This window comes from Crinia signifera, chromosome 5 (genome assembly GCF_055691185.1).
Source record: "Crinia signifera chromosome 5, ASM5569118v1, whole genome shotgun sequence".
NCBI classification, from domain to species: Eukaryota; Metazoa; Chordata; class Amphibia; order Anura; family Myobatrachidae; genus Crinia; species Crinia signifera.
Genome location: NC_139221.1, coordinates 134,240,876 through 134,263,131, shown reverse-complemented (window position 1 = coordinate 134,263,131; position 22,256 = coordinate 134,240,876). Strand labels below are relative to the sequence as shown.

At 41.5% G+C, this 22,256-nt stretch overlaps 1 protein-coding gene across 1 annotated transcript in view; it reads right to left on the bottom strand.

Annotated features, from left to right (window-relative positions):
• The window catches only part of DROSHA (drosha ribonuclease III), a 221,674-nt gene that overhangs the window by 8,540 nt on the left and 190,878 nt on the right, over positions 1 to 22,256 (bottom strand). The window contains exons 24-27 of the mRNA XM_083188077.1: positions 21,241 to 21,285; positions 13,287 to 13,444; positions 12,413 to 12,518; positions 2,682 to 2,823 (exon numbers count right to left, since the gene is read on the bottom strand). Coding sequence (XP_083044203.1) covers positions 2,682 to 2,823; positions 12,413 to 12,518; positions 13,287 to 13,444; positions 21,241 to 21,285 — 451 coding nt within the window. The remainder of the gene's footprint in view (positions 1 to 2,681; positions 2,824 to 12,412; positions 12,519 to 13,286; positions 13,445 to 21,240; positions 21,286 to 22,256) is intronic.

The window sequence follows — 22,256 nt, the reverse complement described above, 5'->3', positions numbered from 1 at the left end:
ATATTGCAACTTAGAAGAGTTTCATAGGGGTTCTGACGATTTCTACCAAAGAAACTATAGCTGAAAGTATTTGGAAAACTTTGTGGGTCTCTGTTTTATTATTTGTGATGCCACTTTATTTTTTTATTTATATTTGCTATTTTAATGCAGTATGGACTTTTAGCTATATGATCAAACACCGTTATCTTGACATTTAAATTATTTTCTTGTCACATGATGAAACTTCATTTAAAAAAAAAACAACAATATTAACCATTTCTTTAGCTGGTTAATATCAAAACACTGCAACAAAAACCGGTCTATAAATGCATCAACTTTACACGGCCAACATTAAACATGCATAATGTTGAGATATCATTCCTTTCCTTACTAAAGACCGTCATGTAATTATCTCCTGGCATGTGGTACTGTTCTTGTACACATATCAATAATATGATAAATGAATGATTGCATACCAGTATGGCATTAAGTAATGCTAAATGCAGATAAGCACAATTTTAGGTTAGCTCAATTTAAAACAATTAATGTTTCATTTTAAATGTGGACAATGCACTTCCATAATTTTTAGCATGTTCAAGCCTTTGCCACAAAGTAAAGAAGGAAGTATTAGTACAATTTTATCATAATAAAAATGAATACAAACTCAAATCATAAGCTATTGAAATGGGGGAAAAAGAAACAATCAACAGGCAGTTTAATAAATATAGTAACACAGATTTCCCTTTTAAATAAATCAACAGACGCAATAATAGATTTGTGGAGTATATTTACAAATTATGCTATTTTGGTAATTTTTTCATTCTGTTTTGCAACAGACAATTTACTAAAGTCAAAACAGATGACAAAATGACAAAAAGACCATCAGACCAACTATCAATGTTTTTACGCAGATAAGTATATAATGGTCTCTTTTCAAACTGACCAGAAACCTACCCAATAAACCTGCCTTTAGTAGGCTAGTATTGAAAAATAGGGTAAATGGCATTGGTTTCCCCTCATTTTCCCCAAAACTGGCACCATACGGAACCACCAATCAGGGAGCCCTAATTATTGCTATGGCTAGAGGGGTGTGGATCAGTTAGTCACCAGCAAGTTGTTAGACAGTCATTAGGTCGACATCATTAGGTCGACAGGGTCATAAGGTCGACATGCGTTAGGTCGACATGGGGTTTTTCACAGTCTTTTTAACCGAATGTCGACACAGTTGAAATGGACACAGGACGCCATGCTTCGGGCTCGGTGCCTTGCTACTCTTGTCACACTATTTTATTCTCCCACCACGCCCTAGTGGATGGTAGGGCATGAAATACCGTCTGTCGGCTCAAAAAACTGTGAAAAACCCCATGTCGACCTTTTGACTGTTGACCTAACCCATTTCGACCTAGACTCACATTGACTTTCCTGCATGTCAACCTAGACACATGTCGACCTAATGACTGCCTAACAACTTGCTGGTGACCCAATGACCGTATCCCGGCTAGTGACAGGAAGTGACCCTGTAATTTGTGCCAGAGCTCTATAAAGAGCTATAACATAATTCTTGCATTTTGTTTAAATACCAATTGCACTTGTACTACAGGTACCAGCAGGCCCTTAATGTCTAAGGAAAGCTGGCACTTGTGGTTTGACATGTGCTATCATGAAAGGGCGGCTTACATGGCTTATCTATTTAATCACTATTAACGCCACACCCAAAGCCCAAGGGGTGTGAAGAAGAGCCCTAGGGTTTCATCCCAGGACTGGTTGCCCTTGGCGAGGTTACCACTTCCCTGTCAAATTAGGGGCTGGTTGCCATTACTGCACAGGAACTCAATGCTTTTGGTCCTCATAATATAGTTATATTTAGCCTGGTACTCGATATTGGAAAATAGGCAGGATCACATGTCGTTTTACCCAATCCCAGCAAAAATTTTTAAAAATGGAACCATTTAGTCTGAAATAACGAAGCCTTCACAGGTCATAGTTAGGGGCTTCCACTCTGCGGCAGACTGACAGCAGGTTTGACTTTGCATTTTTATTGTATTGGTGTACAAAATCTGATGGGTATCAATGTTGGCTTTTAAATGTCAGTCAAACCAATGGATAGTAATTGCTGTATATTAACCTGTAACTCCATGCAACTTTCTGGCTGTGTATACGATTGTCTTGTGAGAAGGTGTCTTCAGGATACAATCAATTAGCAGCGGGACTTACCACGTGGCTTCTGCTCTGACTAAAGCTATTCAATTACTGCCCGTTGCAATGTGTGGTAACCCAAGGTTCACTTAATGCAAATTTTTTCTTGCAGCCTTCAGAGCAGCTCAGAACAATCTGCATTAACTTTACTCTTTGTGGCTTAAGTTGCCCATACACTGTATGCTTTAAACTAGATGGCATCGCATCTAATTTAAAATGCATGTGATGTGCTAAAGCACCGTGTGTTTTGAACTAAATGCGATGCAATCTAGTTAAAAGAGTACAAGCAGCACATACTTTATGTGCTGGGCGATGTGATGTGTGCAGGAGCATGCACCGCACTTGTACATTGCACTGAGTATGGACACCTTTACTTTACTTTCATAGCCAGGTGCATTTAGGCAACAAGTGCAATCCCAACATAAAAAGCCACACATATTAAACCGCTATACATTCAATTTACACAGCTCTACAGATACTGTATGAAGATTTTTCAGATAACATACATTCAAGAAGATCAGCCAAGGTCTTGGTCCTGAGGGCCACAGGTCTCTTTGTTTTATCATTTGTGATCGCAAACTCCTGCATACCCAGTTCCTCTGCTACTTTGGCCTGTGTCCTGTTGTTCACTAGCGAACTACGCAGCAGCTGCAAGATACACAAAGAACAAGATAATGAGGGGACATAAAAACGCAGTAACACAATCCAAAATCCTGACATCTTAAATAATGAGGCCACTTAAGATCAGCTCTTAGTGTTCTTAGAGTAGGTATGTGTCTTCATAACTCAAACAAATTCTCTGCTTCGAGCCAAAACAAAACAAAAGAACTAGCCTATCACAGCGATTTTAGAGTATTAGCATTTTACTTAATTTATGAATGCTTTCTGGCTTAAAGTTCTGCATTCCTGACTGACTCATAATTTGATGAAAACTTTTCCTTACCGAAAGATTGCTCATTATTTCTAAAGCCATTCCCTTTATTAAATCTGTTCCTCGCAAGCTGTCACTCTTAAGGTATTTAAGACAGATTAGGGCACCCAATGTTACATGAAAGATAAATGCTCATCATGAATAAGAAGAACTTTCTGTTACAGATCTTGGCAACGTCAGTCATGTTTGACAAGAGGTGGTAATTATAGTTCAGGATAACATTGTTTCCAGGATCACGGGGCTTAGTTTAATTACATCACACATACATATATGTATGTATGTGTATAAAGTGCATATATCTCTTAAACAAGCACTAAGCCAATGAATTTCTTAGTTATAAAGGGGCTATCGCAAACTCACTAAAAAATCCTGCCACATACACTTCATGACCAAATGTATAGAAACATCTGAAGATCACACCCATCACTTGCTTGAATTCTTCAGGTCAAAACCATGGTAATTAATATAAAGTTGGGCATCCCATTTGCCGATACAGCAGGCTCCATTCTTTAGGGAAGGATCACCACCATAAGCATTAGGGAGGTAAGCTACTGATGATGGGTGACATGACATGGCTCACACTAGGCATTTCACTGAGCTGAGATCAGGCCAGTCCAGTTCTTAAACCATAAAAGTGGGTACACACTTAAGCCCCATCCACACTCACTAGTTAAGAAAGTAAAGTAAAATATATCGCTCAAAAGGGCCCTTCTTAGTGATATCTTTGATTATCTCATCTAGCATTGTTAACAATCCCATCCCTCATCTGAACAGTTCGGATAATGGAGGTCTCGGTAACAAGCGCCATGCTGAAACATGGCCCCCACTGACTCTGTCATCACTCACTCCTTGCCAGAATCGGCAAGTATGTAGGCACTTATTCATGCCAGCACCCTACTGGGTCCTTTCCGCCCCCAATATCATCAGCTAGTATGTACCCAGCTTTAAAGATCACTGCCAAGGGTACCCAGCATGCTGAAAGTGCATACACACTTGCCGATGCAGTCTTAGGGGTGGGAGCCACATGATTTGATGCATTCTGCAGCATGTCATCATTAGCAACATCCTTCATCAATTATATAATGCTTTTGTATGCTACTGTATTGGAATGAAGCTATACTAGAACAAAGGGGCAAACGCTTAATCAGGAAAGAGAGCTCAACAATCAGCAGTATGCATTTGGGCAAGAAGTATTCTCTTAGCATTCAACTAAGATTCATCCAATACATTGTGAGGTGGTGGAGCACAATTTGTTACTCTAGAATCCAATGACAGTGTACTTCCCAGAACAGCTAATGTTTTGCCATGAAAATCCAGTCCATGAACCTCCCAACAGTTCTTACAGTATGCTATTTCCTATGAGGACAGGAATTGTGTTGGAGGTGCTATGTGCTTCTGCGTTTGGTAGCCCTGTTTTGTGAGCTGGTGTCGCCTACTGCTTTGTGGTTATGTTGCTCCCATGTCACAGTAATATTCAGAAATGACCCATTACACTGAAAATGGCAGACTATGGCAATTGCATATTTGCTTGGGTATTGAAAGGGACAACATATTATCCACTGTATAATAAATGTAATGAATAGTAGATTTTAAATACCAAGCGCGAGATGCCTGGCACGAGTGACCCATCAGGTCCTGGACAACTCTGCTAATGTTAGGCATCTTCCGAGACTGCTGATCTATTTGATATATGGCATTGGCATAGTGTGTCAGCATACTGAGCAGAACAGAACTTGGAAAAAGGCAGAGGATGCTACATTGTAAGCTCTTCATGTACAGATTCAGAAACGAATGGGGTCTACACTTGGGGCAATTTCGGGGCATTTTCTGACTTAATTTGGTTAGATCGCTTAGAAAATGTCCCTACATCACTCCATCTGTAGGGGCCATAGCGATAGAGATGTGCAGCGCGATCAATATCCAGCATGCAGGACAAATCTAGTTAGATAGCCGTTCATGGCCAGTGCTCTCACCTGAGAACACTGGCCCTGACAGACTGCTCAGTACACATCGCTGGCACAACGCAGTGCAGTGCTGTGTGCTGAGCGATCTAGCATCGTTCAGCAAAATTTCCCTGGGGTAGGCACCCATTAGTTGCACACAGATAAACAAGTGTCATATATTAATCAGCACAATCTCTTCACGTATACTAGTCACGTTGTGTTGTGTTGCTGTTTAGACACATTTTTGGCAAAAGGGTTGCCTAAAGTTAGTAGAGTTGCCCGGGTCCTGGTACCACTCACACTAGACATCTTGCAATGAATGGCATATTGAGGCTAGATGTATGAGGACATATACACTGAGTGGCCAAATTGTTATGACCACCCCCTCAATACAATGTTGGACCACCTTCTGCCCTTAATACTGCATGGATTATTTTTGGCATGGACTCTAAGAGAAGTTGCTAGGTGGTATGAGGAATTTGAGACCATATCCGATGAACTGCACTTTCTATTTCCTTAAGATTTGATGGTACTGTATCCAGCTGCCTGATGGCCCGTTCAATCTCATCTCACAGAATCTCAATTGGATTGAGATCTGGTGATTGTGCAGGTCAATTAAGCAAGGTAAAGTCTCTGTCATGCTGTTCGAACCATCTGCAGACAATGCCAGCTTTATGACAGGGAGCATTGTCCTGCTGGAAGTATCCATCCCCGGCAGGATGTACTTGATCTGCGATAACACTCAAATACCCTTGGCCTTTCAGACGTTGTTCCACAGGAATCAAAGGATCCATACAAAGCCAAGAAAACATCCCCCAAACCATAAATATTGCCTCCACCAGCTTCAAGTGTTGTGGCAATTCAATTGGGGTCCATGCCTTTGTGCGGTTTTCTCCATATTCACACCCTGCCATCTGCATGGTGTAATTGAAAACGTGATTCATCAGACTACATGACCCTTTTTCCAGTCATCTACTGTCCAATCCTTGTGCTCCTTTGTGAACTGGAGACGTCTGCTCTTGTTCAAGGCAGACAGTAGAGGCTTTCAAACAGGTTGTCAGCTTCCATAGCCTATACGGTGTAATGTGCGCAGTTGCTCCTTGATTAAGATTCCCTGCAATTTGACATACTGTTGCTCTTCTGCTGGACTGGACAACTCTGGCAAGTCTCCTTTCAGATCAAGCATTCAGTAGCCTGTGACGGCCACAAGCATGACATTGAGACCCGGTTTTCTGCTTGGTAGTCCACTCTCTGTAAACATTAATAACTGCTGCTCTCGAACACTTCACAACTGCAGCCATTTTGCTTATACTGGTTCCGACGGTTCGAGTGCCAACAATAATCCCCCGTTCAAACTTCGTTAAATCACGTTTTTTTTGTCCATTTCTTCGCAAGCAACACAGAGCAATTGATGCTTCACTTGTCCTGCATTCCCTTTTTATAGCTATCTCGCCCTCTAGCTGCAAAAATGTGAAGTTATGGCCGATCTGCGTATCAAGTGGTCATAGTAATTTGGCCACTCAGTGTATGCAGGTATGTATATTTGTATGTATACTGTATGTGTGTGTATTTATTTATTAACAGTTTCTTATATAGTGTTCACTCTAGAAATTTGAAGGTTCTCATGTAGCCTAGGGTTGCCAAGTGGTGCTGTTATGTGTGACTGCAGAAAAGATGTAAGAGGACATATGTACGGTATACTAGAAAAACTCAATAGAAGCTAGATATAAATTTGTGAGATTTTACAAATTATCATGTGGTTTTAACACCACAAAGTGCTAAAGAGCAATATTGTGACTGATAAGGTCGGTCTCCTAACAGTGTCACAATCCTGCAAAAATGTGATTTTTATTTTAACGGAGAGGAAAAAAAATCTGAAATGTCTCACATGATCGGAGCTCTGCAGCTCACTGACAAATGCATTTAGTGACAGAGGTGTTGGAACCCATAGCAACCACATATTGGCCTTTATATTGTAATTGACCTACTTTATCCCTGTCCCAATTTAGGCATGACAATCCTGATCTGAGAGGCCTCTGACACCATTCTAATTTTAGGAGCTTGGTCTCTATTCTGATGCAGTTGGGAGAGGTGTTCTATTGCTGGATTCCCTTTCAATTTTGAGATGCACTGAAGTAGTGTTTTGATTTTTAAAAGGGAAGAGAGTTTAAATAGCACATGCAAGACAAGTGGTTACACCCACAGAGATGTGGATGTGCCCATTTGAAAATGTCTTCATTCAGCAGCCTGCTGTTTTTTTCTTTATTCTTGAGAGCTACAGTTAGGTTAATGTGCAGACCTTTTGAAGGTTGGATTACTAATACAGAAGGAATGCATTTATAAAAACAATACTGTATTAAAATGATCACGCATGTATTTTTAGCATCAGATACACTGTATGATGATTTAATCCAGCACAAATTACCATGTGGTTTTAAAACCAAACAGTGGTAAAGAATAAGGTCTCGCTATTTTGCCTAAGGCAGGCAGATTGCAAGACTTCACAAGGTCACAGTGGCCCTTATTCAGATCTGATTGCAGTAGTAATTTGTTTGGAAAATGGGCAAAACCATGTGCACTGCAGGCGGGGCAGATGTAACATGTGCAGAGAGAGTTAAATTTGGGTGGAGTGTGTTGAAACTGAAATTTAAATTGCAGTGTAAAAATAATGCAGCCAGTATTTATCCTGCACAGAAACAAAATAACTGACACAAATCCAACTCTCTCTATACATGTTACATCTGCCCCACCTGCAGTGCACAAGGTTTTTCCCATTTTCCAAACAAATTTGTACTGCGATCAGATCTGAATAAAGGCCAGTACGTGAATGACAAGGTCAGTCCCCCCAAACAGCAGTAATACAATCCTGCCTATTTCAGATTGTATGTATAAATGGTGAGCGAGCAATAGGAGTGTGTCACATGCTCTCAGCACAGCTGCTCACTGACCAACACATTTGGCTGAAATTGTGCAATGCTCATTATACAGTCTTTGTTTTGGCGAAACATTTTTAAAAGTAAACATTGTATAGGAGTGTTATGTGCTTGATTCTATTTTATGGGTGTCTTATGTAGCTTTCACATCACACTTTTAAAACGGTATATTGCCGTTTTTTTGCCTTTTAAAACGTTTAAGGCTGCAGTGTGAAAGTGTCATAGTTGAAATACCATTTAAAGTTAACTGGTATTTCAACACGTTTAAAAAGCAGAGTCCTACCCGTTTTAAAGCCAATTCAGAGCCGTTTTTTGTGCTGTCTGAATGGCACTGAAATGGTATTTAGTAAAAAATAAAGGTTAGAGCACTGTGATAGGCTGTCCCTTGTCTTGTGTCCCTTCCCTGAACCAGGAAATAAGCTGTGGGTAGAAACGTGTTCAGAGGTTAAACGGCTTGACTGGTGATGTGAATGGAACTTAAACGGTATTTTTAAATGGTAATCTGCTGCAATATGAACACTAGACCCGTTTAAAATACCATTTAAAATTACAGTTTTTCAAAACGTTTCAAAATGTTTTATGTGATGTGAAAGCTACATTACTGTATGTTTATTTCTGCCCTATTATTATTATTATACGTTATACATATATTTCCTGTTAAAATGCATAGCCCCCTTAAAGCTGTTATGGTGTTTTAAACAAATACAAAGATTGGTTGTATTAAAGAAAAATAAACAGCCTATGAAACGGAATGCATAAAATACTTCATATTGTTCAAGCTCGTGCAAATCAGGCATACTAATATCATGTGTTCAACACAAGCTGTTACATGCCTGACTAACATGGTTAAACCCAGGAAATCTGATTAACAATGTGATCTCCTGGTGTCATTATTTGTAGCCACTCATTTGTTTTGTAGGAAATGTATGACGTCTCATGAGCACCGCTTGTTGGGGTTATCAATGATCTGTCATGGGATGTCAGTCAGCATGACAGTACATGCAGTTACATCTGACAAGCATATGCTTTTCATCCATGTAATATTCTCAAAAGGGGCAATTCTTAGAGATGAATCAAAAAGACTGCTTCTTGGTGGTGCACTCAGTGGGTTAAATTAAATTAAATATGATCTCTTCCAGCAAGTTTAAATAACATTTAAAAGTGATAAATTAGCCAATTTAAAGATGCCTAAATCCTTCAGAAAAACAAGTACAGTTTGCGCCCTGAATCCTATTTGTCTAGTTGGGTGCTCAAGATTTCCAGTAGGCCAACAACTTTCTGCCTGTGCTTGCAGATTCTCCTCCCACAAGTCCTGTAGCACACAGTATTGTACATAAACAATGTATGGGTTATCTTATAAACAGGTCAGCAGGTGTGGTGAAATTCAAACCAGACATGCACATTCAATTTTGTAGACAAAAATGTATTAGATAGACAAAAATGTATTATATAGACAAAAATGTATTATAATAAAATGACTGGTAGGTCCTTTTATGAATGGCCGCCGTTCATAAAATGTGTAAAAAAAGAAGCAAATCCTACCCTTTACCACATTACTGACCCTAATAATCGCATATAAACCCCAACATACTTAATATAGTTGCTATATTCATTCAGCTTTTTTTTTGGGCCTAGGGGTGCCATGAAAAATTCTGATACTTTAGGGTGCCATGATTTAAAAAAGATTGGGAACCATTGCTGTAGGGCGTTCCTCCTATGTGGGCTTATATTGAAGCAAAGTGTATCTTGTGACTGTTTTAAACAGTAAAGCAGAATAGCAACTCATACCCAAATATCAGTGGTAGTTTATACAAATAATAACATGGGTGCAATAGCAGTAACCTAAAACAGCAGAACTACTAAGCACAGCCACCGCATGCCTTTAGTCCCACTACCAGATGGAACAGCCACCAAGTCCCTTTAGTCCCACTATCAGAAGCGATAGCCAACAAGTGCCTCTATTGCCACTACCAGATGGGACAGCCACCAAGTGCCTCTATTGCCACTACCAGATGTACAGCCACCAAGTGCCTCTATTGCCACTACCAGATGGGACAGCCACCAAGTGCCTCTATTGCCACTAACAGATGGGACAGCCACCAAGTGCCTCTATTGCCACTAACAGATGGGACAGCCACCAAGTGCCTCTAGTCCCACTACCAGATGGGACTGCCACTGAGTGCCTTTAGTCGCACTACCAGATGGGACAGCCACCGAGTCCCTTTAGTCACACTACCAGATAGGACAGCCACCAAGTGCCTCTATTGCCACTACCAAATGGGACAGCCACCAAGTGCCTCTATTGCCACTACCAGATGGGACAGCCACTGAGTGCCTTTAGTCGCACTACCAGATGGGACAGCCACCGAGTCCCTTTAGTCACACTACCAGATAGGACAGCAACTGAACACCTCTAGACCCACTACTAGATGGGACAGCCACCAAGTGCCTCTAGTCCCACTACCAGATGGGAGAGCAACTGAGTGCTTCTTGTCCCGCTACCAGTTGAGACAGCCACCAAGTGACTTTAGTCCCACTAACAGATGGGACAGCCACCAAGTGCCTCTATTGCTACTACCAGATGAGACAGCCACGAGTTACTATAGTCCCACTACCAGATGGGACAGCCACGGAGTGCTTCTTGTCCAGCTACCAGATGGGACAGCCACCAAGTGCCTCTAGTTCCACTACCAGATGGGACAGCCACGAGTGCTTCTAGTCCCGCTATCAGAAGTGACAGCCACTGAGTGCCTTTAGTCCCACTACCAGATGGGACTGCCACTGAGTGCCTTTAGTCGCACTACCAAATGGGACAGCCACCGAGTCCCTTTAGTCACACTACCAGATAGGACAGCCACCAAGTGCCTCTATTGCCACTACCAGATGGGACAGCCACCAAGTGCCTCTATTGCCACTACCAGATGGGACAGCCACTGAGTGCCTTTAGTCGCACTACCAGATGGGACAGCCACCGAGTCCCTTTAGTCACACTAACAGATAGGACAGCAACTGAACACCTCTAGACCCACTACTAGATGGGACAGCCACCAAGTGCCTCTAGTCCCACTACCAGATGGAAGAGCAACTGAGTGCTTCTTGTCCCGCTACCAGTTGAGACAGCCACCAAGTGACTTTAGTCCCACTAACAGATGGGACAGCCACCAAGTGCCTCTATTGCTACTACCAGATGAGACAGCCACGAGTTACTATAGTCCCACTACCAGATGGGACAGCCACGGAGTGCTTCTTGTCCAGCTACCAGATGGGACAGCCACCAAGTGCCTCTAGTTCCACTACCAGATGGGACAGCCACGAGTGCTTCTAGTCCCGCTATCAGAATTGACAGCCACCGAGTGCCTTTAGTCCCACTACCAGATGGGTCAGCCACCGAGTGCCTCTATTGCTACTACTAGATGGGACAGCCACAAGTGCTTCTAGTCCCGCTACCAGATGAGACAGCCACCAAGTCCCTTTAGTCCCACTATCAGATGGGACAGCCACTGAACGCCTCTAGTCCCATAAACAGATGATACATCCACCAAGTGCATCTAGTCACACTGCCAGATGGGACAGCCACCAAATGCATCTAGTGGCACTACAAGGCACTCCCTGTTGTAAGTTCAGATGGGAATGAAAGGATCCACCTACCCAGTCTACTTTAATAGACAATAGTTTGTACTTTAGCTATATTTCAGAGCATGTTTTCTCTACAGTTATGCTGCTGAAATGCTGTCGTTGAAAGATGCAGCACCAGATTGCTTTTACCATTTTAATACCAGATTCAATTACATAATGCTTTTATTGAGGAAATAAACAATGTTTAAAAATGTATTTTGTTAAAGAAGCAAAGGATAAAACGAGTGGAGCTTGGCCATATAGAACAACACAAAGCATAATGGCTTACACAGGGACAAACAGCAGGCCACAGAGTAGCATAGAACTAAAAGCAGAACTGTATTGAAAATTGATTACTAGATTATATAAGAGTAGAATAATATAACAAACACCACCCACAGAAATAAAGATCTTCAGGTCTGGATGAAAACAAAACAAATCCTTCATTCATTTTGACTTGACAATCAGTAACTTTAATGAAGGAAGCAGCATGCCAACAGCCAGCTACCCTGGTACAAATCAGCTGCACAAAGCGCCTTAATGCTGCTATCCATGAAACAAGCACCACTATATGAGCATACAAAGCGTATCACTGATTACATTATTGATTTGTCAAACTGAAGAAACAAAGATCGCGTGAAGCTTCAGTCCCATAAATCACTGTGCCATGTTACTGCAAAACAGCCCACAAATCTACGGCAAGCAGCCGTGGTGACTGAGCACCTAGTTATTCATCAAAGGCAGAATAATTTTGTAAATGCCCAACTCCGCCTGTAATACCAGCCTTCTCTGAGCGTGATTTATGTGGTTCTCACCGTTAAGTGGCCCTCGTGATGATCAGGGAAATGTATGAATAAATATTCTGAGGCTACCAGCTGCATTATAGAGTCACCAAGGAATTCCATTCGCTGGTTGTGGCCTCTGGAGAGGAAATGAAAGAAACAAGCATTGATAGGCAGAAATCAATAATCACTCATGGTATCGCAAATTAAAATATAGCCCTATACACATATTTTTAGTAGAGTGACAAAAGAAAATGGTGTTCAATAAATGGTTTCATTTTACAAGCAAACATGAGCATAAAGATGAAAGCATTGCTATATTTCCTTGTGGACTGAATCCCGTACAAAAATAGATGACCTGCCTCTTTCTGTGTCAGAATTACCACATTACGGGAGAAGAACTGCACTAGTTAGAATCTACTAGAAAGAAATTATTGATAAAAGTTGTAAATAAATACATAAAATAAAAGGATGATCACACATTATATATATATATATATATATATATATATATATATAGAGAGAGAGAGAGAGAGAGAGAGATAGAGATATATATATATACCGTATTTGTCGGCGTATAAGACGACCCCCCCAACATTTCCACTCAAAATATAGAGTTTGTTATATTAGTGCACCCGGCGTATAAAACTACCCACTTGGTGGCATGTTTTTCAGGGGAAAAAAGTAGTACCAATAATGTCAAGCACTGTGGGCCCAAGTGAGAGAAAGGTGAAATATAGACAGTGATTTACAATCACTGAAAACAATATATCTAGATAGATCTGTATACAGTATGTATTTCTCTCCAAGTATTTTTACTTATTATTCATTGCCCTCTGCACAAAAACTGATGCTTGGTCTATGACGCAACAAGAAGGCAGATAAAGAGATCAGATTGTTTACTTACAAGGTCAAATGGTTAAATCCCACTGTTCTCAAGGTGAAAGCTCGAGCCAGAAGACGTATGTGTGTAAAATTAACGCCAATTGCCTCTTCAAATTTTGTCAGCTTCTTCAGAACTGGTGATGTCTCAATCAATTGTCGGTCAGTGTTAGACTCCTGGAGCTGACAAAAAAAAGATGTATTAAAGTTCTTAGATATACCATTCACTGCAGTCACTTAATACAGTTTTTTTGTACTATAACAAATGAAATAAGCATGTTTATGTTACACAAAAAAAGCAATAACCTGTCAGGCTTACATTGCCCCAGACAACAGAAGTAATACATTTCCTTCTGCTGCCTGTCTGGTCTTCGAATGGATCACCTGCATTGCTTATTTTCTTTCATTTGGAAGTTATCATTATCATAAAAAGTGTCCCTATTAAGCATCAGATGACACCCTGCTAGATGCACTCTTCTATTTTGCATAGACAGTTGTCATAACTCTCCCAGCTAGTTTATGTGAGTGAAAAGCAGAACGAGCAAAGCACACAGAATAGGAAAACAAAAATGAAACGCCAAGTTTATGACTCTTAATAAATTAGATATATCTTCAAATAAAATACAAAAACGAATCAGTAATAAGCAACATAAATTGACTCAAATATAAAGATACAAATTGTATGTGCTTGCAAATTTATATAAACCCCAGAAGTGTGTGGTTTTTTTCCCCCCATTAAAATCCTTGTGGGAAAACGGTTAGAAAGTCACACTAATCATAATTTGCTAACATGACGACACATTATTGACTTACTGTAAAGGGCCATTTCAGCCCCATTTCTAAGCGATCTGACTAGTTTGCTTACAAATGGAGCATGAATCTCCGTGTGTATGCCCCCCAGCGAAGGCGATGTGCGGTCCCGTGCATTGCCATCACCCGCAGGGAAGGACAGTACAAGCACGGTCTTTCCTGCTAAGATTGCAGTGTTTTGCCTATTAGCATAGGCAACACGCTGCTCCGCATGGACTGATCAGCAAGAATCGCATGTGCAGCGATGTTTGCTAAGCGATCTATGCGTAAACAAGAGATTCAGCACTGGCTCACCCATCCCTCTGTGTGTACAAAATGCAGGCTTGTTTACTTTCTGCCCTGGTGGGAAGGTAAGTGTCCTTATTGGATTCTTTACGGAGGTCTGTACCTTGTCTGTGTGTCATCCTGTATCGTGAAATATTTATATATATATATATATATATATATATATATATATATATATATACTGTTAATGCTATCAGATTATAGTTGAGGCCAGATTTGAGCTGACCCCAGCAAGTTTCTGAGTCCCACTGCGCTCACACATGCACAGAAAGACAGGATTCTGATATAAAGATCACTGTTCGGAAAGGAGGGATGCAAAGGAGGGATGCAATATAGGAGGGGGGGAGGCAGCAAAGTTATCAGCCCTAATGCTGCTAAAGATGTAATGCAATCCTTAGCTAAAATCATATTATATACATACATAGATAGCTGTGTGTATGTATATATATATATATATATATATATATATATATATATATATATATACACACACACACACACACACACACACACACACACATATGAGGCAATGGCAGGGCAAGTATTAATAGCGTTATAGTGATTATACTGCATGACGAACACAATCGGTTTCAAAGATCTGGACCCGGTGGATTTGATCCTTGTATAGTGCCTACTAAGCAGTGGGATTCGGCATGAAAAGCCGGCGGTCGGGATCCCGGCGTTCAAAATCCCGACGCCGAAATCCCGACAAGGGGGGGGACGTGGATCGCTCGCCAAGCAGCGGGCCCGGTGCCTCGCTACGCTTGGCACGCTAATTTATTCTCCCTCTGAGGGTGTCGTGGACACCCACGGGGGGGGGGGGGAAAGTGTCGGGATTTCGGCGTTCGGGATTCCGGCGCCGGGATTCTGAACGCCGGGATCCCGACTGCCAGGATTTAAACTGCTTCCCAAGCAGTGGTATGAGACCATGTGCCATAGCAGCATTTAATTCCCACCACATTGTCTCCATGTCGGTCTTCATTTAAAAAACAGAAGAGGTGGGTGGGACACCCGCAGATAGCAGGTGCCGCTGCGGAGAAGAAACAGTGCACCATTTCTCCACCTTTTCTCCCCCTGCCTGGATAAAGCTGCTATCATCAGCCATGCTGTCGAAGTCGTCGGGCAGCTGGGGCTCCATCTCCGCATTGAACTGTGCAATGCGTGACACCCAGGGACCGATATGCCTGCACCTGGGGATGCGTGCTCCAGACCTCGAAGGGTAGAACCGGGTCCCCCGGCAGTTCCCATGTAGGAGACTGGCAGGGGGCAACTGTCAGCCTGATATAGAGCTTGGAAAATTGAAAGCAAAAAAAAAATACAAAACTCTGGAGCCCAGGCACATTTCTAAAACTGGTCTGTGGAGGGGCATACAGGGGGAGGAGCCAGTCACACACATAAGATTTAAAATGCCAGCTCCCCTAATCACCCATCTATAAACCATTGTATTCAAATACTCCAGCTTCCCCTATGAAAGAAAGATAAAAAGATCTGTTTTCTTAGAGGTATACATCTTTCAAACTTGCATTTATAGAGATAATAATACATGGTATTCAGCGCAAAATTTAACATGGCCAATTCAGGATCAAATCTTTCTGTAATACTAGTTCCTTGTGGACTTCCGCCTTGGCAGCATTTGGGTCTGAATTGACACTTACATAACTTACATGTACGCCTGAAGGTAGCAATAGTATTGTGAAAAGCACACTACAACCTTGCCTGCTAGTCATTCTACTTTTATCTAATACATGTTTCAATAGAGCTTTTTTGTATTTTTTTGTATGTTAAAATGACCTAGCTCTCACTACTGTTATGAAAGAGTGTACCCTTTTCACATAAAAACTGTCCGCATAGCACTTGCTGGTCCATAGCTTGGGACATTTCTGAGAGATTGTTGGAGACCAACCGCTTGGCCATAAAAAATATTTCTTTCAGCTACTAAAGGAATGTGGTAGCCGGCCACAAGCTGCGGTCAGGTGGCAGCTTCCCAAGTACATATTGCATACAGTAATTTGCAGGTAGCTATGACATGCCAACTTATTTTTTTGCATGGAATAAGATATGGTCTAAGTATATAATAATGTTTTATTGATCATCCCTTTTCGGCACAGTAAGAGACCAGAGGAGGTCTTTCAGCAACACTGCCTACGGGTGTAAACACATTTTACTGCTACCTATTAGTTTATGGATGTTGTCAGTTTGATGCTCTGCAATATCCAATTATTTCCAGTTACAGACCTGCAGGGTTTCTTTTTAGAATGTCAATAGTTGTTATATGATTTTTTTCTTGTAATGGGTTTTCAAATACACAGCAATTTGTAGCTATGTATCTTTAATTACGTTCCACAAATGCAGTAAATATTTGTAGTTGTTATTGTTGACAAGCAAACGGCTGGTACCAAAGCAACACCCTGATGATGATGGTTATTGTACCAAATATATAATAACAGTATACAAAGTATACTTACACATACACAGTACATTTGAGTAGGCAGTTCTACTGCTGGTACTAAAACCAGAGGACCTGGTAAATCAGACCAAAACGCTTCACAAGCATCTACAGATTTATTGTCAGATCTGACTGGTTGGAACAAAAACCTTGTAATATCTGAATGAGAGTTGGCCATTTGTTTCAAAATGCTGGAAAATTTACTATCATATGCTGTCATTCATTACCAGGTTTTTGTTCCAACTAGCAAGATTGGACAATAAAACTGTAGATTTATTGAAATAATGGGATGTGAAAACTAAGATTGAACACTAAGGGGGGTATTCAATCGTTGTCGTGCACCCGCAGCCATCTCCCGATGGGGGAGATGGCTGCGGGGCCCTATTCAATGCGGTCTTCCCCGACAGCATTGAACAGGGTTTCACCGCAGAACGAGCCCGACATCACAAGCTGTCGGGCTCGTTCTGCCGAGAAAAGCTGGAAATAGGCGAGCTCCTGGCCGGAGCTCGTCTATTTCCGTCATCAACTCGCGGCCACGCCCCCTTCTCGCCGCTCGGAGGCCGGGACACTGAATCCCGACTACCGAGCGGGCAGAGAACGGGACAGGGCTCAACAGCCGTTCCCCTAACATTGAATGCCCCCCTTAGGGAGGTATTCAATACAATGGCGAGCGGGTTTTCTTTCGGCGAGGATGCACCATCCTTGCTGTCAAACCCCCTCACCGCATTCAATGCTTGGCTGGAATCCTCACCATCAGAAGATCCCCTTAAAAACTGGTAACAAGCATAATTCAATATTTATTACAGGAGTACTGTAGAAAAGACTAGGAGACTGCAATCTCAAAATTTGTGGCACCAACATAATGTATTCGTAGACCAGTTATTAAAAAAGGAAATGTGAGATGGTAAAGTCTACCACATTTAATTACAAAGAGGTAGAGTTAACCTTTCAAAGCATCAAATTATCAATAGTTTGTGTTTGCAAATCTAGAAAATCTAATAGAAAGCCGGAAACAGGTATGCTGTAATCAATATATCAATTTTGTGTTTTAGTAATCCAAGGCGGAACCAAACATATATTTTTTTTTTAAAAAGAAGTTTATAAATATATATTACACACACACACACACACACACACACACACACACACACACACACACACACACACACACACACACACACATGTTGAGCCTCCCTTATCTGTATATGCCAAAAAATGTGCTTTTCAAAATATTTTTAACCACCCCCACATATGGCGTACTTACTATTAGAGCCTGCCTGTCAGTTAAAGAGATGGAAAAAATTTAGCAGGAATGTACAGGTGGGAAAAGCCATCATACAAGATGGTATCTTGTATGATGGTTTTTTCCCACATGTACTTTTCTACTACATTTTTTCCATCTCTTTTACAGACAGGCAGGCTCTAATAGTATGTATGCCATATGGTTACATATAGTCCATTTTGATATCGCTAAGCATGAGCATTATTACACAATATGCATTTCTAGTGAATCTACTGCCAGAATACAGCAGCTTCGAAAGAGCAGTACAGGTACACCACCGATTTTCCGGCATGATCGTTTCCAGTGCCGTGCCGGATTATCCATATTGGCGGATTAATGAAGGATTTCTAGTTTTTACTAATTTTGCACCTTAGTACATTTGTAAAGCAATACATAGTAAAATATATGCTACAGCTTAATATTAATGAGTTAATAAACAAACAAACAAACAAACAAACACAATAGTGTATGTAAAACTGTTTGTTACAGTGTACTATGTGCCTTATAAGCAAAACAGGTATACATTTTGAACAAACATTAACAGTAAGTGCAGTATGAATGACAGTAACTCTAACCCTCCTGCAGCCAAACACCCACTACAACCTACCATATACCTCCATAGCCCAACTGTAAACCTTCAACAGCCCAACGGTAAACCTTCAACAGCCCAACGGTAAACCTCCCACAGCCCAACTCTAAACCTCCCACAGTCCAACTCTAAACCTCCCACAGTCCAACTCTAAACCTCCCACAGTCCAACGCTAAACCTCCCACAGTCCAACTCTAAACCTCCTCCCACAGTCCAACTCTAAACCTCCTCCCACAGTCCAACTCTAAACCTCCTCCCACAGTCCAACTCTAAACCTCCTCCCACAGTCCAACTCTAAACCTCCTCCCACAGTCCAACTCTAAACCTCCTCCCACAGTCCAACTCTAAACCTCCTCCCACAGTCCAACTCTAAACCTCCTCCCACAGTCCAACTCTAAACCTCCTCCCACAGTCCAACTCTAAACCTCCTCCCACAGTCCAACTCTAAACCTCCTCCCACAGTCCAACTCTAAACCTCCTCCCACAGTCCAACTCTAAACCTCCTCCCACAGTCCAACTCTAAACCTCCTCCCACAGTCCAACTCTAAACCTCCCACAGCCCAACTCCTATTATACATGTGTGAGACTTCAGACACTAGCGCCGGCCAGGAGAGTGGTCCCGTACCCGAAAGACGCCTACACAGGGTGTATAAAGTAAGTGTATCTTTGTCTGTATGTTTGAATGACCTGAAGAAATTGCCCATTGAAGAGGCAATGAAACGTTGTCAAACAATGTCTTGCTGAAGTGCTGTTTCCACAAGTCGCGTGGAGTGTTGCGTTTACCACCCTTTGATCTATCCATTATCTGATGTGGGCACCTAGCGCAGAAAGTTATTACAGGTAGAGCCAGATCCCCCCAATGCTTGTATATATAGATCTATCTAGAAACAGAAGAATCCTACACTCCACAAGTTAATCAGTGCAGCTTGCTGAGGTGCCTTCCCAAAGCCAAGAAGCACACAGACAGGGATGAAGCAGGGGCGGCACTCAAAGGAAATTATTCAATGCGGCCGGCGAGGGGGTTAAACAGCGAGGATTACAGAAAACCCGCGATCCTCACTGTTTAACCCCCTCGCCAGCCGCTCACCCTATTCAACGTTCTGGAGAAATCCTCGCCGTCACAGGACGGCGAGAATTCCCCAAAACAGCGAGAACCACGGCTAATGCAGAAAACCTGCTGTATTTAGCCGCGAGTCTCGCTGCTTCTGGAGCCGCATACGCCAATTCACCCTCAGTCAAAAAACGGAGCGAGGGGGAATTGGCGTATGAGGGGGGTGCATTGAATACTGACAGAGTGAGTGGTGACAGCGAGCAGGAAGCCCTGCTCGCTGTCGCCGCTCGCCCACGGCATTGAATATACCCCAAAGACTCTGGTAGAATTTTAAATGCTTATTGCATGTAGGTCAAATATATATATATATATATATATATCTAGAGAAAATATAGAACAGAGGGGCGCTCCATGGTGCATGTAAACGATATATTTATTATGGAGGAACAAACACTCCTTAAAAAGGATAAAAGCAATTGCTCGTACCAATAAAAGAACAGTGTGGGCTGGTTACCACATGATAAAACAAACAATACCACGGCAAATCTGCTCCAACCGCATCTCCACTGGCATCAGGTCGACAGGGACTCGCAGACGCTGGGTTGCGCCGACAGGACTCGGAAACCGGAGGCCGGGGACACAGGCAGAAGACAGCGCCGGGACACAGTCAGCACGGGTATCACTGACCAAGCCCTAACATGTTTCGTCAGAGACACATGTTAGGGCTTGGTCAGTGATACCCGTGCTGACTGTGTCCCGGCGCTGTCTTCTGCCTGTGTCCCCGGCCTCCGGTTTCCGAGTCCTGTCGGCGCAACCCAGCGTCTGCGAGTCCCTGTCGTCCTTTTTAAGGAGTGTTTGTTCCTCCATAATAAATATATCGTTTACATGCACCATGGAGCGCCCCTCTGTTCTATATTTTCTCTAGATTCATACGTCCTGACCCTGGATGCTTGGTCATTTTCCAATTGAGGGAGCTGCAGTCTATATCATTGGACTTTGGTGAAACTTCTGTGCCTTTTTGTTTAAAGGGCTAACATTGCTGGACTCATTAGAGACTTGAAAATCATCAGCGCCACCTGCACTACGGTTTTTTCTATACATATATATCTATCTATATATATACTGTATGTATCATATAATATATAAAAAAAAAAAAAGTAGAGAGAGAGAGATATAGATATACATCTATATACATATGATGCTATCTTGTCATTTCGGTTTTTGCCCAAAACAAAAGGAAAAAAGTCATTAGAACAAATGCTCTCTTGGGACAGAAGGGAAATTGTCTGATGTCTGTTGTTGGAGGCAGATATAATTAAACAATTTTTACACACTGTGATATAATATATACACGAACACATACGTGCATGTGTACACACAGAGACATACTGTACATACATACTGCTGTTAATCTATCCATCATAAATGTCACAGAGATGAATCAAGCGTGGCATCCAATAAATAAAAAGCAATTACAGCTACTACATACATTACAATAAGGGAAGAGTTTGCTTACTTGAAGTGGGTGTAGTGGATAATTAAGCCAGACGTCCCGCAGGTCCTGTAGATGTTGAAAAATGTCATTAATGCTCTAGGCAATCATTTAGCAAATTCCACAGCACTAAATAAAATGTCATTATTTGAAATACGCAACTATTTTGGATGCTGACTAGGCTCATGGAAAATCCAATACTGCCTGCAAACTAATTTGAAAATAAAAAGCTTATGCACAAAACGACATAGCTTCAAAGGCCTGCTAAGCAAGGCTTACAGCGAAGTAAAGTATACCTTCACCAAACGAACCTGCCAGTAATAATAGGCCACAAATTCATAATTAGAAGAGGCCATGTGTAATACGATCTGCTCTTAAAATTAAATATTAGTACACAGGCAAGCTGGCAAATGTGTCCACAGCAATAGAAAAGTCTTCCTATCTAAAAGAACAGATAAATATACAGTATACACACCAGCAGAAGATGGACACAAATGTCAGTCTAACAATGCACATTGATGGGGAAAACAGGTTACTGGGACTGCATTACTGTTTTGAAAAATATCTATGTTGGGAAGACATGGTGGATGATTTACACAAAGGTGCTACAACTGATGTGTGACACATTTTTCAAAAAATGTCAATGTCATTCTTTATTTTACAGCTGGATGCTACTGCTTTGGGACTACAGTATGTGACACCAAAATGCTTTCTACAGAAAAAAACAAGAACTGAATGTACAGCATTTGACTGAAATCGCCTCTAACTTGATCTTTTCTTTGTGCACTATACAGAGGATAAATATACATATATATACACTGAGGAACACAATGGTATAACAAGATTACAACATTATACACTTTCATAAGAGATCCCTTGCAAAAGTAAATTTATAGTTGAAGTTGGACAATATATTTAGAAATTATATTTTGATGATACCTCTCATTTAAGGTGTTAGGAATAGGTTAGCTGTGAGGTAATTATTTTTCGTGGTAATTAAATAGAGGAAAATCTGACTAGACCCCTGCAGTTTCTGCTCC